General features: G+C 48.7%; 1 protein-coding gene across 6 annotated transcripts in view; it reads left to right on the plus strand.

Annotated features, from left to right (window-relative positions):
* nphp4 (nephronophthisis 4) overlaps positions 1–15,845 on the plus strand; it is a 591,121-nt gene that overhangs the window by 103,681 nt on the left and 471,595 nt on the right. For all 6 annotated transcript variants that reach the window (XM_038821764.1, XM_038821765.1, XM_038821766.1 and 3 more), the window contains exon 3: positions 11,045–11,223. In XM_038821764.1, coding sequence (XP_038677692.1) covers positions 11,045–11,223 — 179 coding nt within the window. The remainder of the gene's footprint in view (positions 1–11,044; positions 11,224–15,845) is intronic.

Genomic DNA, 15,845 nt, shown 5'->3' on the forward strand with positions numbered 1-15,845 from the left:
AGCCTGCTCTGCCATTCGATCATGGCTGATATGTTCCTCATGACCATTCTCCTGCCTTCTCCCCATAACCCTTGATCCCCTTATTAATCTGGTGACTCGGGTTAAAATCTCACCACGGCAGATGATGGAATTTAAAACTCAGTAAAATATCTGGAATCAAAAAGTTTAATGATGACCATGAAACGATTGTCGATTGTAGGAAAAACCCGTCTGGTTCACTAATGTCCTTTAGGGAAGGAAATCTGCCATCCTTACCTGGTCTGGCCCACATGTGACTTCAGACCCACAGCAATGTAATTGACTCTTAACTGCCCCTTTCAAGGGCAATTAGGGATGGGCAATAAATGCTGGCACAGCCTGCGATGCCCACGTCCCATGAACGAATAAAAATAATCAAGAAGTTCCCATATAAATCAAGAACACCAGATTTCTGCTTGAGGTGCTGTTTCCTACAAGGCCTCAGACCAAGAGCTGGATAGTGGAATTAGAATAGTTCTTTCTTAGAACAGAGGAGGATTGGGGGGAAACCGGAGCACTTGGACGAAACCCATGCAGACATGGGGAGAATGTGCAAACTCCACACAGTCACCCAAGGCTGGAAGTGAACCTGGATCCCTGGTGCTGTGAGGCAGCAGTGCTAACCACAGTGCCACTCTGCTGGGTTATTTAATTTTTTTGTGGGCAGGGAAATTTTAGATTTTCTCACTTTATCCTTTTAGGTTTCTTTGTCTCACACATATGGACCTGAACTTCGTCGGGAGTGGCAATCAGCATCAGATTACCACTCCATGCCCAGTTTCTTGCATGAATTCTTTCCCAACCTGTCTTGGCTGACCTGCCGACCGGTGACCGGTGAGATCCAAGCAGTGCAGCATGTCCACAGGACCTACCTTTGGAAGGGTAGCTGAGTTGAAGGGAAGGGGGCTGTGCCCTCTTTTTGATGGCATCAACCGTAGACCTACATTTAAAAGTCCAATCAAGTTGGTCTCTGACAGGAGGGAGAAGGTGACTGCCGGAGTTCTGGGGTGGGGATGTTAAAGGGGATGGCCAGAGGGCGGGGTGGGGGGCCGTGTCAGAGGGTTCTACGGTGTCAGGGAGGTCTTGGGATGGGCCTGGTTATGGGTGGGGGCGCATGGGAGATGGTGGAGGGCTTCTGGCAGAGAGCTTGGTGGGTGTGATGGTGGGGTTGGTGGACATGTGTGTGTGAGAGGCAGGGGACTCCCATGGGGGACCTCCGTGGGAATCGGGTTGTTTGTCGAGGGTGGAATTCCATAGTGGGGGTGGGGGGAGGCGCGTAGTTGGGTGAGTAAGGGAGCCAGAGAGAAAAGAGGTGTTGGTGGAGTCCGGGGGGAAGTCCCATGAGGGTCTAGTTGGGATGTGGGAGGAATCCCATGTTGCGGGAGCTAGTTGAGGTATAGGTAGATGTATCAGTCTGGGTCTGAAGAATAGCTACTCAAAGGTTAGAATTGCTTTAATTCTTTTGAATTTTTCTGAGTAACTATTGGTATAATCCAGTCAGACAATCTGAGCTTTATGATATAAATTGCATTTTCGGACGGTTCCCAGTGCAGGGCAGTTGCCCAGGAGAAATTCTCACTTCTGGGCAATTGCCATGCAAACCTCACCTGTGAATCTCCGAATGGGATTCCCTGGCACATTTTTGGGTACCCACCCCAATACAACGCTGGGAAGCTCAGCAGGTATGGCCCATCATTCTCTGAGATAGCGGGAAAGCCTCTACCAATGCTATTCTGTAACCAGTTGCAACTTGACACTCCCTGTGACTGTTATTTCCTTTTCCACAGAGAATACCTCTACTCTAATGTCTTCATGAATGTTTCGGAAACAGGACCATGACGTGTGGGAGCAGCAACATTAATCACCATCCTATAGTTTGACGCACTTGTACATTGTGCCACTGGTACTGACTTTGTAGAAATGTTTTTTTTGGGGTCAATTATCTATCCACTAGTTCAGGAGTGTTGGAGCTTGGGATGGGACATTTGGTTCAGAATTGAGCTCTTTCAAATTGGGTCCAGCTCCACCAAAGTGCCTCAGCCCTTACCTCAGAAGGCCACTCCTCACAACCGTGTTTTTTTTCCATTTCTGCTCCAACACCTCTAAATGAGATTGTCAGTCCGTGCCAAATTAGGGGCAGTTGGCCCAGGCCAAAAAGCATGCATGTCATAATATACACCAGTATGTCATGGTGCAGACACACACTGATGGACACACAGAGGGACCAATCAACATGTACAAACACCGCAGCCAATCACCAGTTAGAATACACACACTATAAAGGCAGGGGGCAACACGGTTCCCGCTCATTCTGGGTGCTGCCTCTCAGTGTAACAAGAACTCATCCAGCCCAGCACAGACTTACGACACGTGCTGAGAGAATCAACTGGAGAGAATCAACTGGTTCGGACAAGGCTTAGGTCTCTAGTTTAAGTTAGCATCATTAAGACCCAGAGTCATCGTGGGTTAGTTAGTTAGAAATAGTTAATAAAATTGAGTTGAACCTTCATCAGTGTTGGAAGTGTCTGTTCATCTCTCAAGTCTACACCAGCCAACACTTCATGGTTCCAGGAGTTGAGGGATGCTCGCACTTCTGAGACCTACCTTTCAGTGATCTGCCTTATACCTGTCTCGCGCCATCCTACAGAATGGACTCCGTTCGCCCGCCGCCGCCTCTCCGCATTGCAGGGAATTTGGGCTCGAACTGGAAACTTTTCAAACAGCACTTCCAGCTGTACCTCGAAGCCAGGGACCTGGAAGCTGCCTCGGACACATGGAAGATTGCTCTCTTCCTCTTCACAGCCGGTGACCACGCTCTGCACATTTACAACTCGCTCACCTTCGATGAGGGGGTGGACAAATCAAAGTTCAAGACCAAAATTCTGAAGTTTGACAGCCACTACGCGGTCGAGGGCAACGAGAGCTTCGAGAGATACATGTTTCAGCAGCGCATTCAGGGTAAGGACGAGCCTTTCCAGTCCTTCATTACCCACCTCCGCGTCCTTGCGCAGTCCTGCAACTACGGGTCCACCTCTGACTCCATGCTCCGCGACCAGATTGTTTTTGGTGTTCAATCTGAGCCCCTGCGCCAGCAGCTACTAAAAGTAAAGCAGCTCACTCTCTCTACGGCCTGTGTACTTCATGAACATGCCTCCACGCGCTAATCCTGCATCCAGGCTGCTGAAACGGCGCGGCAAGCCCCTTACGAGGCAGAACGGGTCCAAATGATCAAATCTTTTCAGGCTCTGGACCTGAACGATGGCAGCCATTTTGCGCGCTTTTTGCGGAGTCCCGCGCTTACATGCAGTGAGCATGCTGACATCACGGACCGCTTCGCACAGGTGCGGGCTACACTGGATTGCCCTGCACATGCACGGTGGCGCGACGAACGTCCCGACGCTCCGGCGTGCGGCAACTGCGGCTCCGCCCGCTTAAAGCGGCAATGTCCCGCAAAATCCTGACGATGCCTGCAGTGTGGCAAACGAGGCCACTACACTACAATGTACAGATCTTCCATGCCTGCTGTTTTTCGAAGGTCCACCCAGTCCCACAGAGACGCCAGGGCTATCCAGCCTGCCATCAATGAACCTACTCTAGACCTTGATTCCGACTGTGCCTGCAATGACCCACAGGTCCCGTTCCAAATCGGCATCGTTACTACGAACAGGATGTCCCCCAAGCGTGGCACTGAACCCGTCCACGTCCACAGCGTCAGCCAGGATGATGAGTGGTGTGCCACCCTTACGGTCCCCTGTCAGGTTCCGCCTGGACACTGCCACTTCTACCAATCTCGTTGCGTCGTCTGATTTTCGCAAGCTCTGCCTGCAGCCTGCTGTCCTGCCATCTGCGTGTAAATTGCTGGACTATAATGGCAATGCCATTGCCGCCAGCGGCTCCTGCCGCCTTGAGGTGACACATCGTGCTCACACCATCATTCTCCCATTCAAGATTGTTGCTGCCTCAAAAGCCTCCTTGCTTGGTGCGCAGGCATGCAAGCTGCTCCACTTAGTGCAGAGAGTACACTCTCTCTCTTCAAGCGATGTGTCTGCATCCTCTGACACAGACTTCACGACGCAACTCGACTCCATCGTCCAACAATACCATGATGTTTTCGAGGGCATGGGCACGCTCCCCTACACGTACAAAATCTTACTCAAGCCCAATGCCACGCCTGTCGTTCACGCACCTCGCAGAGTCCCAGCGCCACTCAAGGACCGCCTCAAGCAACAGCTCCAGGACCTCCAGGACCAAGGAGTAATTTCTAGGGTCACGGAACCCACAGACTGGGTAAGCTCCATGGTTTGCGTCAAGAAGCCGTCCGGCGAGCTGCGGATCTGTATTGATCCTAAAGATCTGAATCAGAATATCATGCGGGAGCACTATCTGATTCCGAAACGTGAGGAGCTCACGTCCGAGATGGCCCACGCCAAACTATTCTCAAAACTGGATGCCTCGAAGGGTTTCTGGCAGATCCTACTAGATGAGTCAAGCAGGAAGCTGTGTACGTTCAACACACCCTTTGGCAGGTTCTGCTACAACCGGATGCAATTCGGCATCATCTCTGATTTTCCACCGGATCATGGAGCAGATGATGGAGGGGATCGATGGCGTCTGGGTATATGTCGACGACATTATTATCTGGTCAACCACCCCGCAGGAACACATTGCCCACCTTCAGCGTGTTTTCAGGCGCATCCACGAACACGGCCTCCGCCTCAATAGGGCCAAATGCTCCTTCGGCCAGTCGAGTATCAAGTTTCTGGGGGACCACATCTCCCACCAGGGGGTGCGTCCGGATGAGGACAAGATTGCAGCAATCACGTCCATGAAGACGCCCGAGGATAAGAAAGCGGTCCTCCGGTTCCTGGGTATGGTGAATTTCCTCGGGACGTTCATCCCGCATCTCGCCTCACACACCACGGCCATCAGAGACCTGATTCGCAAAATCACAGATTTCCGATGGCTCGCTGCTCACGTGCGTGAATGGCAGGAGCTGAATGCCAAACTTTCCACAACCCCAGTATTGACCTTTTTTGACCCGATCAAAGAGACCAAAATCTCTACTGATGCAAGTCAGTCGGGGATTGGTGCCGTGCTCTTGCAACGAGACGAGGCCTCGTCATGGGCCCCCGTTGCGTATGCGTCGCGGGCGATGACTCCCACAGAGCAGCACTATGCGCAAATTGAGAAAGAGTGTCTCGGCCTTCCCACTGGAGTCGTGAAGTTCCACGATTACGTCTATGGACTTCCGCAGTTCACGGTTTTAACCGACCACCGCCCCCTTGTAAATATTATCAAAAAAGGACTTGAATGATATGACGCCTCGCCTCCAGCGTATCCTACTCAAGCTGCGCAGGTACGACTTTCAACTGATCTATACCCCTGGCAAGGACCTTGCTGTTGCCGATGCCCTCTCAAGGTCGATCACAACTCCGTGTGATCATGACGGCTTCATTTGCCAAATAGACGCTCACTTTCAGTTTGCAGCCTCCCATTTGCCAGCTACGGATGCACGACTGATGCAAATTCGCTGCGAGACAGCGGCAGATCCACTTCTGCAGCGGGTGATGCGCCTAATGTCAGACGGGTGGCTCAAGGGTCAATGCCCGCAATTTTACAACGTCTGCGATGACCTGCCGGTTGTCGAATCGGTGCTCCTGAAATTGGATCACATCGTCGTCCCACAAAGCATGTGCCAGTTAATGTTGGAGCAACTCCATGAAGGCCATTTAGGAATCGAGAAATGCCGCCGCAGGGCCAGAGAAGCTGTCTACTGGCCGGGCATTAATGATGACATCGCCAATGTGGTGCTCAACTGCTCTACCTGCCAGCGTTTTCAGCCCGCCCAACCACGGGAGACCCTGATGCCCCATGAGCTCGTCACATCACCTTGGACCAAAGTGGGCATCAACTTGTTCCATGCATTGGGCAGGGACTACGTCATCATCATCGACTACTTCTTCAGTTACCCGGAGGTCATCAGGCTGCACAACCTCACATCCTCGGCTGTGATCAGGGCTTGTAAGGAGACATTTTCCCGACATGGCATTCCGCTGACGGTCATGTCAGACAATGGCCCCTGTTTCGCGAGCCAGGAATGGGCCGGCTTCGCCCGGCACTACAACTTCGAGCATGTTACGTCCAGTCCCCTATACCCCCAATCCAATGGGAAGGTGGAAAAGGGGGTCCACATCGTTAAGTAGCTCCTCAGCAAGGCCGCTGACGCTGGCTCAGATTTTCATCTTGCTATGCTGGCCTATCGCTCTGCCCCACTCTCCACCGGCCTGTCGCCTGCTCAGCTGCTAATGAACCGCACCCTCAGAACGACAGTGCCATCAATTCTCGCTCCCAACCTCGATTATGTCCCTGTGCTCCACCGCATGCACATGTCTCAACTGCAGCAGAAAACTTCCTACGCCTCACGGGCTGCTGACCTTCCCGACATCCATCCACGCGACACAGTTCGCATCCACCTCCCGGATGGTGGCTGGCCTGCGCCTGCTGCCGTTCTAAGGCAGGTGGCCCATCGCTCCTTCCTGGTCCGCTTACCGGATGGATCCATTCGGCGCCGCAACAGGCGACTCTGCGCCTGGTTCCAGGGTCGTCATGGGATCCTCCGACCAGTTCTTCTACTGATCCCGCCGTGGACTGTGTGGCGCTTCCGGTCACTCTGCCTGCCCCTGACAGTGCTGCAGCCCTCCCGGCCCCTGAGGCGCCAGCCATTGCCCCACCCTTGAGGCGGTCAACCAGAGTTCGTCGCCCACCTCAGAGACTGAACTTATGAACTCTGTACACATGTGGACTCTCTGAAATTTTTTTTTCCTATATCCTTTATTGTTGCATTCGTTATTCAGCGATTTGTAAATAGATTTGTTGGTTGTTCCAGTTCATGGTAGTCATCTGCACCAGGCACCTTCCTCTGTAAATAGTCTTGTTCCCTGTATATAGCTTTGTACATATGTCTTCGCACCTCACACGTAGCTAGGTACATTCTCCACACACCCACACTATTTATTATTACATACCTATATCAACATTCTTTTATAAAAGGGGAGATGTCATAATATACACCAGTATATCATGGTGCAGACACACACTAATGGATACACACAGGGACCGATCAACATGTACAAACACCGCAGCCAATCACCAGTTAGAATACACACACTATAAAGGCAAATGGCACCACGGTTCCCGCTCATTCTGGGTGCTGCCTCTCAGTGTAACAAGGACTCATCCAGCCCAGCACAGACTCATAACACGTGCTGAGAGAATCAACTGGTTCGGACAAGGCTTAGGTCTCTAGTTTAAGTTAGCATCATTAAGACCCAGAGTCATCGTGTGTTAGTTAGAAGAAGTTAATAAAATTGAGTTGAACCTTCATCAGTGTTGGAAGTGTCTGTTCATCTCTCAAGTCTATACTAGCCAACACTTCAACACTATTTAATGAAATGAGTGTAGCTACTTCCCAACAGCTTCATTTAAGCTTGGTCCTGAGAATTCCTGTCCATTGATCGTCATTGTTGTGGAATTAACAAGCTCTTAGTTGGGCTGTTTGATGGGGAACTGTGTTTTATTGAATTCAAAAAAGTAGAAATTCTGACCTAGCTCATATTATTTGAATTGTGCTTTCTGCTGACTTACCATGAAGAGAATTGTCTCTGGGGTAAGGTCAATCTGCCTTTTTGGCTGAAGGAAATTGCTTGACGACCAGATGGAAAATGCTGTGTGGCTGGATGCTTCACTTCATGAGGACTGAAAAGTAAATGATGTGGAATTTGTTGCCATGCAATAGCTACTCTGATACTCTAGTCTAGACAACCCACTGGCTGCTAAATTATTCATGAAGCACTCCACTTCGTTATCCCAGCATGCTATTACTGATCTTGGTCAATATAGGGTAAATGAATTGTTGCAATATCTAATGCATGTAACCTCTTTAATGTTAAAGCAGTGCGGCTTTAAGTAGCATTTTAGAGATTTGCTTCAATTTCTTTGCTCCTCGGTGAGGGAATGAACCAATAAGAAAGCTATTTTGATCTGTCTTAATGTGCACCTGTTCCACTGCTGGATCAAGATTAAGAGCCTTGGATGGCAGCAGTCCAAACCTGCCTTGTCGGACCCGGATGAGGACTCCTAACTTTTCATCTTCTGCAGTAAAGGCCTCTGCATTGTGCCAGTCAAATTTTGCTGAGTTGAATGTCAGTATACTTCCCCAGTTCACCATTTAACATTTAGTACATCAGGGGGCCGCAATTGACCTTTGTCAAGCAGTCGCAGCAACTGCCCAAGAAAACAGCAATATTAAAGTGACCACAGGATGTTAAAAGGTTAATAACTGTGCTGCTTTAATTTTAACTCCCATTTCATCTGGCTTCTGTAATCTGTGTATGTTGATTTAATGGGGGCAATGCATTTAAACGGCTTCCTTCATAACCTTGAAGGAAGTATGGTCACAGTTGCAATTTAGGGAAACACTACAGTCGATATTTATACAGCAGGATCCCATGAGATAACAACGTGAGATAAATGAGTAGCTGAATGATTATAATGCTGTTGGTAGAATTCTGGTTGAAATCTGATGGCCCTGCTACCTGTTATGGGGCCATATCGCCCAGAGCTGTATGCTTTTTCAAAAATGGGAAGGACATTGAATTATTTGGACACTCTCTTGAGTTTGCTTTTAAAAGGTTAGTTCACTTTAGTCTCTGAGCAAGCTGTTTTTCCCAAGAAATCACATGACTTCAGCTAAATAACCATCAAGACACCCGGGAAATTAGAATTATTTTGTTTACTTGAGTTGAAATAAAAAGTTGCTCTTGTGAGGCTGTTGCTCCTGCTGATTGGTTGAAAAACACATGGCCTGGGAGAAGCTCTGTCTGAACTTTTTTTTAAAAACTCCATGTGTGTCTAACGAACATATTGTGAAGGAAGCTTGCTCCTCTGTCTCTCGCTCTCTCTGTATTGTCTGCAGTCCATAGTGGGCGTTCACCTTTTGCCTGATGGGCATCTCAGTATATCACTTGTCTCTATTTGAAAGCCTGCAAAGTTGCGACAAGCAAGAGTTAATGAAGATGGTGTTTCACCGAAGATCCATTGGAAAGGTCTTGCAGGAACACCAAATCAACAGCGTCAAGACCTTTTTGAAATTTATCCTTTTGCAAAAGATGTTTCCTTAGACCAGTCTCTGCAGAGACCTTGGACAGGTTCTCCGCCCCACCGCGCCACATTTCTGCCCCAACCGGCCGGCAGCCGGTCAATGGGGTTTCCCATTGTGGGCAGCCTCACGCCGTCGGGAAACCCCCGGGCGCTGGCACATCGAGAATCACGCCGGCGGAGAATCCCACTCCTTATTTGTCTTGTCCTTTATTTTGTGTATGTGTGTGCACATGTGTTTGGGGTTTTAAAAGGTGTAAATTGTTACATTTCCAGATTACAAATTATATGTTCACCAGATTTGTAACTTAAATCAATTATTCTGTATTTAGTGAAAGAGGTCTGGTTGAAGTCTCCTTAATTTTGGGCCTAGCAGCAGCAAAGGTGAACAATTGGCCATTTTGATTAGTGAATTAAACAGTTGGACTTATGGTGCGATCTGTGGAGTAGCAGGGCTAGAAAAAACTGTGCACACCTCCCTTCCAGCTCAGAACAAACACTAATGGTGTGTCAGGGTCTAGGGAACTCTATGATACACAATGGGTGGGATTCTCTCACCCCGGGGCCGGGCCGGAGAATCGCTGCGACAGGTGCGAATCGCGCCACGCCGCCCCGACGCCGGGATGCGATTCTCCGGAGTGCGGAAAATCGGCGCCATTGGCGCCGGCGCGGTTGGCGCGGCGCCGGTTGGGGGCTGCTGTACGGGCTCCCCCCGGCAATTCTCCGCCCGGGATGGGCCGAGTGGCCGTACAAAAAAACCTGAGTCTCACTGGCCGTTCTAACCTGGTCTTATCCGGCCGGACCTCGCCGTGGATTGATCCGGGGAGGCCTGGTGGGGGGGAGAAGGGGTCCGACCCTGGGGGGGCCTCCGCTGTGGCCTGGCCTGCGATCGGAGCCCACTGATCGGCGGGCCGGCCTCTCGGGCTGGGGGCCTCATTTGCTCCCCACCAGCCCCTGTAGCCCTACGCCATGTTGGGTCGAGGCCGGCGCGGAGAAGGGAGACACGGTAATCGCGCCAGTCCCACTGCGCATGCGCAGGCCCGTGGTGCCCATCTGACGCCGGGATCGGCAGCTGGAGCGGCATGGGTCGCTCCAGTGCCCTGCTGGCCCCCTGTAGGGGTCAGAATTGCTGCTCCTGAGGCCATTTTGATGCTGTCGGGAAACGTGATGGCGTTTACAACGGCGTCAACACTTAGCCTCAGGATCAGAGAATCCTGCTCAATATCTCTTGTTTTGATCAGGGTCAAGTTATAAAGTAACACAAGTTTATCACATGATGTTTGGTATATGCCTTTTGGCTTGCACCAACTGGATTTGAATTCAATGAAAACTGATGGTATACAAGTCCCTAAATGAAATGAGCTTGGGTCTGAACTACCTCCTATGCTTATGAACCCATGCCATGAAATGGCCCAATATCATACAAAAAATGCATGAATGGTGAATGTGGGATACTGAAGTGGCACATTGGTTTAATAAGGAATTATTTTTTGCAATTAGATATAAAGCAAATTGTTGGAGCAGAATGGGTGGAATTTCACCTTGGAAAGCTTCACATGATCAGGGTAGCGATGATCTTTGGACAACTGTGAGAATTGTTCCATTCCTCAGCACTGCCAACACTGATCCAGATATTCAAATTAATCTAAATGAGAAAAATTAGTATATGAATAATGCATTGCATATCTGTATTAAATTGCTACGTTCTGAAAGAAAACTGGAAGTTGTATTATATAGGTTCATAAAGTAATCATGGCAGGAGCTATAATTTTCTTAAAATGGGTCTGGAGCAGTTATTAATGAAGAATGTTAAAGAGGAAGAAAGGCGAGGTTTAAACATAATGTTTTCTCCTTTTGTGATCTTTTCCAGGCAGTTTACTTCCATACATCCCTCAACTGCAGTCATGTTGCAATCATTGTGGAGGTGGTAGCGATTGCGAAGAAGCGTGAAGGTAATAAACAAATCCTCTCATGTGGGTTTGGAATTCTCCACTTGTACAACAAGCAGAAGCTTGCCTCAGATGCAGCTAAAAATCAAAATGTTAAAAGGTCAGTACTTTGGATTACTATTTGTAGTTTTACAATAATTGCATTAGAATTTCAGCAAAGCCTGGTCCGACGGATAAGTAAGTGAACACATTGCTTGGGCCCCATTTATGAGATTGCTGGCAAGTCTAATTTTGTGGTGCAAGGACCTGTAGGAATCCCAAAGTGTATATTGACCAATGGATTGAGGTAGACAGTAGATGAGAACTCAACACAGATTTCTCAATCAGCAAGTCAAGGAAAAGGTGGCTCATTAGACTGCTCCATTTCAAAGGCAAATTTGAGTGCGGGATGGAGCGCATTAACGAATGTCAGGAGATGCTTGCATGTCACTGCAGATTCAAATATGGCGAACATGCCATCTACATAATCAGAAATATACAAGGGGTGGAAGGAGGGTATGGGTCATTTGTTCTGGAAACGGACAAAAGTGAGTGACAGCTGGTCTTAGAAGGGCAACACCGTCTATTTGGGCATACATAGCATCCTTAAAGCTGAATTCAGCTGCGAGTGTTACCAAGTCCATAAGTTTAACGAATACAAATTCAAAACACATATAGATTTCCATGATATAGTGACACTACACAATTTGAACAACAGGCGATGCTAGCTGTTTCACGCTACTACTTTGCAGCGGCAACAGGAATGGAGCTTTCCACTAACAGAATGCTACAATCAAGTCAAAAAGAGATTTAGCCTAGCACACAAATGAGTAATGCGGTATATGAATTTAATTCTGGGTGCGATGCCAGGTATGTAGAACATGGGTGCAATTCTCCGACCCCCACGCCGGGAGGGAGGATCGCGGGAGTGCCGGGCGATTCGCGCCACGCCGCCCTGGCACCCGCACGCGATTCTCCCATCCCCCCAAAACGGCGTGCCGCGTTTCACGACAGGCCGCTCGGAGAATCGCCGCTCGCCGTTTCTAACGGTCGAGCGGCGATTCTCCGGCCCGGAAGGACCGAGCGGCCTGCCCAATCCGACGAGTTCATGCCGGCGCCAACCACACCTGGTCGCTGCTGGCGTGAACAGCGCAGGAACGCTGGGGGGGGGGGGGGGGGGGGCAGCCTGTGGGGGAGGGAGGGGGATCCAGCACCGGCCCCCCCGCCGGTAGGGGTCTGGCCTGCGATCGGTGCGTCAGCCAACATGCGCATGCGCGGGTGACGTCATGTACGCGCCGCCGGCCGCGTAATTTATGCGGCGCCGATTTGACGCGGCGCCAAGGCCCGGCGCGCGTAATTGATGCGCGCTGTTCCTAGCCCCCTGGGGGTGGGAGAATAGGGGGCGAGGAGCAGCCTCCGACGACTGAGTGAAACACTCCGGTTTTCACTCCGGCGTCGGCACTCAGTCTCTCGATGGGAGAATTTCGCCCCATATGTCCTAACGACTGTGGATGGTATCAAACTGCATGTCAATTCAGCTGTTCTCAATCGACAGCACACACCAACCCGTGCTTGAAAAACTCAGAACGCAATGTCTAATGTTAGATGAAATTCTAGATGAAATTCTGTGATTGGGCTGCACTCCCTGAACAATCCTGAGTGTACAAAGAATAACATTAACATAACCAACGATTATCAACCAGGATTGCAATGTAGCTCAGATAAGATTCTAGAAGTACATATATTCGTATGCAAAAGGAATATGTTGAGACATTGCACCATTTAATTAGATAAACAGAAGCATGAGGGACAATAATTCCCTGATGCATTTGCAGTGGAACAGCTCAACAAATCATTGCTGAATTGCTAATCAATCAGCACTCCTTTTCTCAAAGCATAAATTGTTGTTTCCTTTAAAACTTGACAGTCTTTCATATGTCCTGATGAGTGCAAGGTGAAAAGCTTCAACAGCATGTCTTTTCTCAGCAATACTTTGGTTCTGTAATGCCAAACAAATATATTTTATATTATAAAAGATAAAAGAGGCAAATTATGGACTACAGCCAACCTTCAATGTGCCAAGCCTTCTTTATTTAGTGTATTTTGCATATGGGCCATTGATGAAGGCTCTTGTGTGCTGATCATACAGGTTTATCTGGCAGAGACCTGTATAGAAATGCTGTCATCAGTCAATTCAGCTTCAGTTGTCCTTGATGATAATGACACACTGCCCCACTATCTTACATTGGACAACAAGCTTGGATAGGGAATTGGCATCAGACTGTGGCTCCGGGTGTGCACTAATGCTTATGAGTTTCTGTCTCTATTTCCTCCATCTGATTGCACACCTCGTTCTGAGGTAGCCGTTTTGTTCTGCTGTCATTGCTTTGCTTTGGACCCAGATTGTTTCACTAATTGTTGTTTTTCTCTTGGTGGGTGCTCCAGTGGTCCAACATGTCCCATTCTGAAGGCCAGCGCTTCATTGATTGGGAAGTCCACCCCAAGTCAAGCATGCATCTGGCTGCATTTGTTTCTTGCAGATGACCCTGATACATAGAATACTACATACCCGACCATTTGGGAAATCTGAACACCTACAAAACGTAGACAGTTGATGCCTGTCCCTAGTTATCCATAACTCACTAGTGCGTATTTTCCTCGCACCTTTGTTGTCCAGGACTTTAAATTATTCCCAATTTTCACTGATATAAAGTATTAGAATGTTAAAATATGTTACCTTTTCCAGCAGGTAAATACCTCACCAATATCTAGCTCAAATGTGCTGTAAACTGTGGTCATATAGTCATCGGAATTTCCAGCTTCCGTGGCGGCACGGTAGCACAGGGGTGAGCACTGTTGCTTCACAGCTCCAGGTCCCTGGTTCAATTCCTGACTTGGGTCACAGACTGTGTGGAGTCTGCATGTTCTCCCTATTCCTGTGTGGATTTCCTCCGGGTTTCCTCCCACAAGTTCTGAAAGACATGCTGCTAGGTAGTTTGGACATTCTGAATTCTCCATCTGAAAGGGCCCTGGAATATGGCGACTAAAGGCTTTTCATAGTAATTTAATTGCAGTGTTAATGTAAGCCTACTTGTGACAATAAAGGTTATTAGTAATAAATTATTTTCCTGCTGATAATATTCTCTCTCTCTCTTTCTTTCTTTCTCTCTTCTCTCTCTCTTTTTTCTCTCCGTTATCTCCTTGCAACATCAGTGGAGTCTCCTTCTACTTTGACAGGCCATACTGTTCAATAAAGCTTCTTTTGAAAGTACAGACACAATTATGTTCTGCATCCTTTGTTTAAACCATGATTTGTCCCTGTCTAGAGACTTGTTCAACTTTCTTTAGTTTTCTCCAGTGGTTTTCCATTATGTGATACTACGTGCAGTCAATTTTCCGGGAAAAGATGTTCATATCTTGCTGGAACACCTTATTTCAATCTGTGGCCTAGTCTACATAACTGAAAGAACTATCTCTGCGGCTCGTCTGTAATCTCTGTTGTTTTCCTTTTAAAAAAAAACATTTTATTAAGGCATTTTTACTTTTATAACAATAAATTATACAAATACAAATGTAAACATAGTTCAGTGCATAACCCATCCCTCCATCTCGCACTGTTCCTGCCTACTCTAAACACAAAATAGCCAAACTTCCCCCTATCTCCCCCTGGCCACCCCCCCCCTTACTGAATCTGCTGACAGTTTAGTTTTCTCAGAAGAAGTCGATAAACGGCTGCCTCCTCCGAACGAACCCTAATGTTGTTCCTCTCGGGGCGAACTTAATTTTCTCAAGTCTATGACATCTTTATAGTCTGTACTCTCCCCGCTGGTGACAACAGGAACATGTCCCACTTTCGAAATTCCTCTTTCATTTGTTCAACTGACCGGGTCAAATTTAATTTATGTAGCTGCTCCCATCCCCGTGCCACCTGACTACCCAAGTAACAAATCTCCCACCCACAACTTTAAACGGCAGCTTCCCCAGTCTCCTCTTCTGCCCTCTCGCCTGGATCACAAAAACCTCACTTTTGCCCATGTTCAATTTGTACCCCGAGAACCGGCCAAATTCCCCTAAGATCCGCATAATCTCCCCCATCCCTCCCTAACGGGGCAGCATATAATGAGACCCTGTGTTCCAGCACCCCCCTCGGACTAGCCCCTTCCAATCCTTTGAAGCTCTCAGTGCCATTGCCAATGGCTCTATAGCCTATGCAAACAGTGGGGAGAGAGGACATCCTTGCCTTGTCCCCCAGTGTAGTCTAAAGTAGTCCGAACGCACCCGGTTCATCCGCATACTCGCCACTGGTGCCTGGTACAGCAACCGAACCCAGTCAATAAAGCCCTGCCCAAACCCAAACCGTTCCAGAACCTCCCACAGATAATTCCATTCCACATAGTCGAAGGCCTTTTCCACGTCCATAGCGACCACTACCTCCGCCTCCCTCCCCTCGGAGGGCATCATGATCACATTTAGGAGCCTTCTTAATGTTGGCCGTTAGCTTCCTGCCTTTAACAAACCCTGTCTGGTCTTCCTCTATCACCCCCTGAATGCAGTGCTCTATCCTTGAGGCCAAAATTTTGGCCAATAATTTGGCATCGACATTCAGTAGGGAGATTGGCCTGTATGACCCACATTGCTCTCGGTCCTTCTCCCGCTTCAGGATCAATAAAATCGAAACCTTGTTGGGGGAAGAACGCCTCGCTCCCGTGGCTCATTAAAGGCCCTCACACCAGCAGCGGGCCC

The sequence above is a fragment of the Scyliorhinus canicula genome, chromosome 16, assembly GCF_902713615.1.
Source record: "Scyliorhinus canicula chromosome 16, sScyCan1.1, whole genome shotgun sequence".
NCBI classification, from domain to species: Eukaryota; Metazoa; Chordata; class Chondrichthyes; order Carcharhiniformes; family Scyliorhinidae; genus Scyliorhinus; species Scyliorhinus canicula.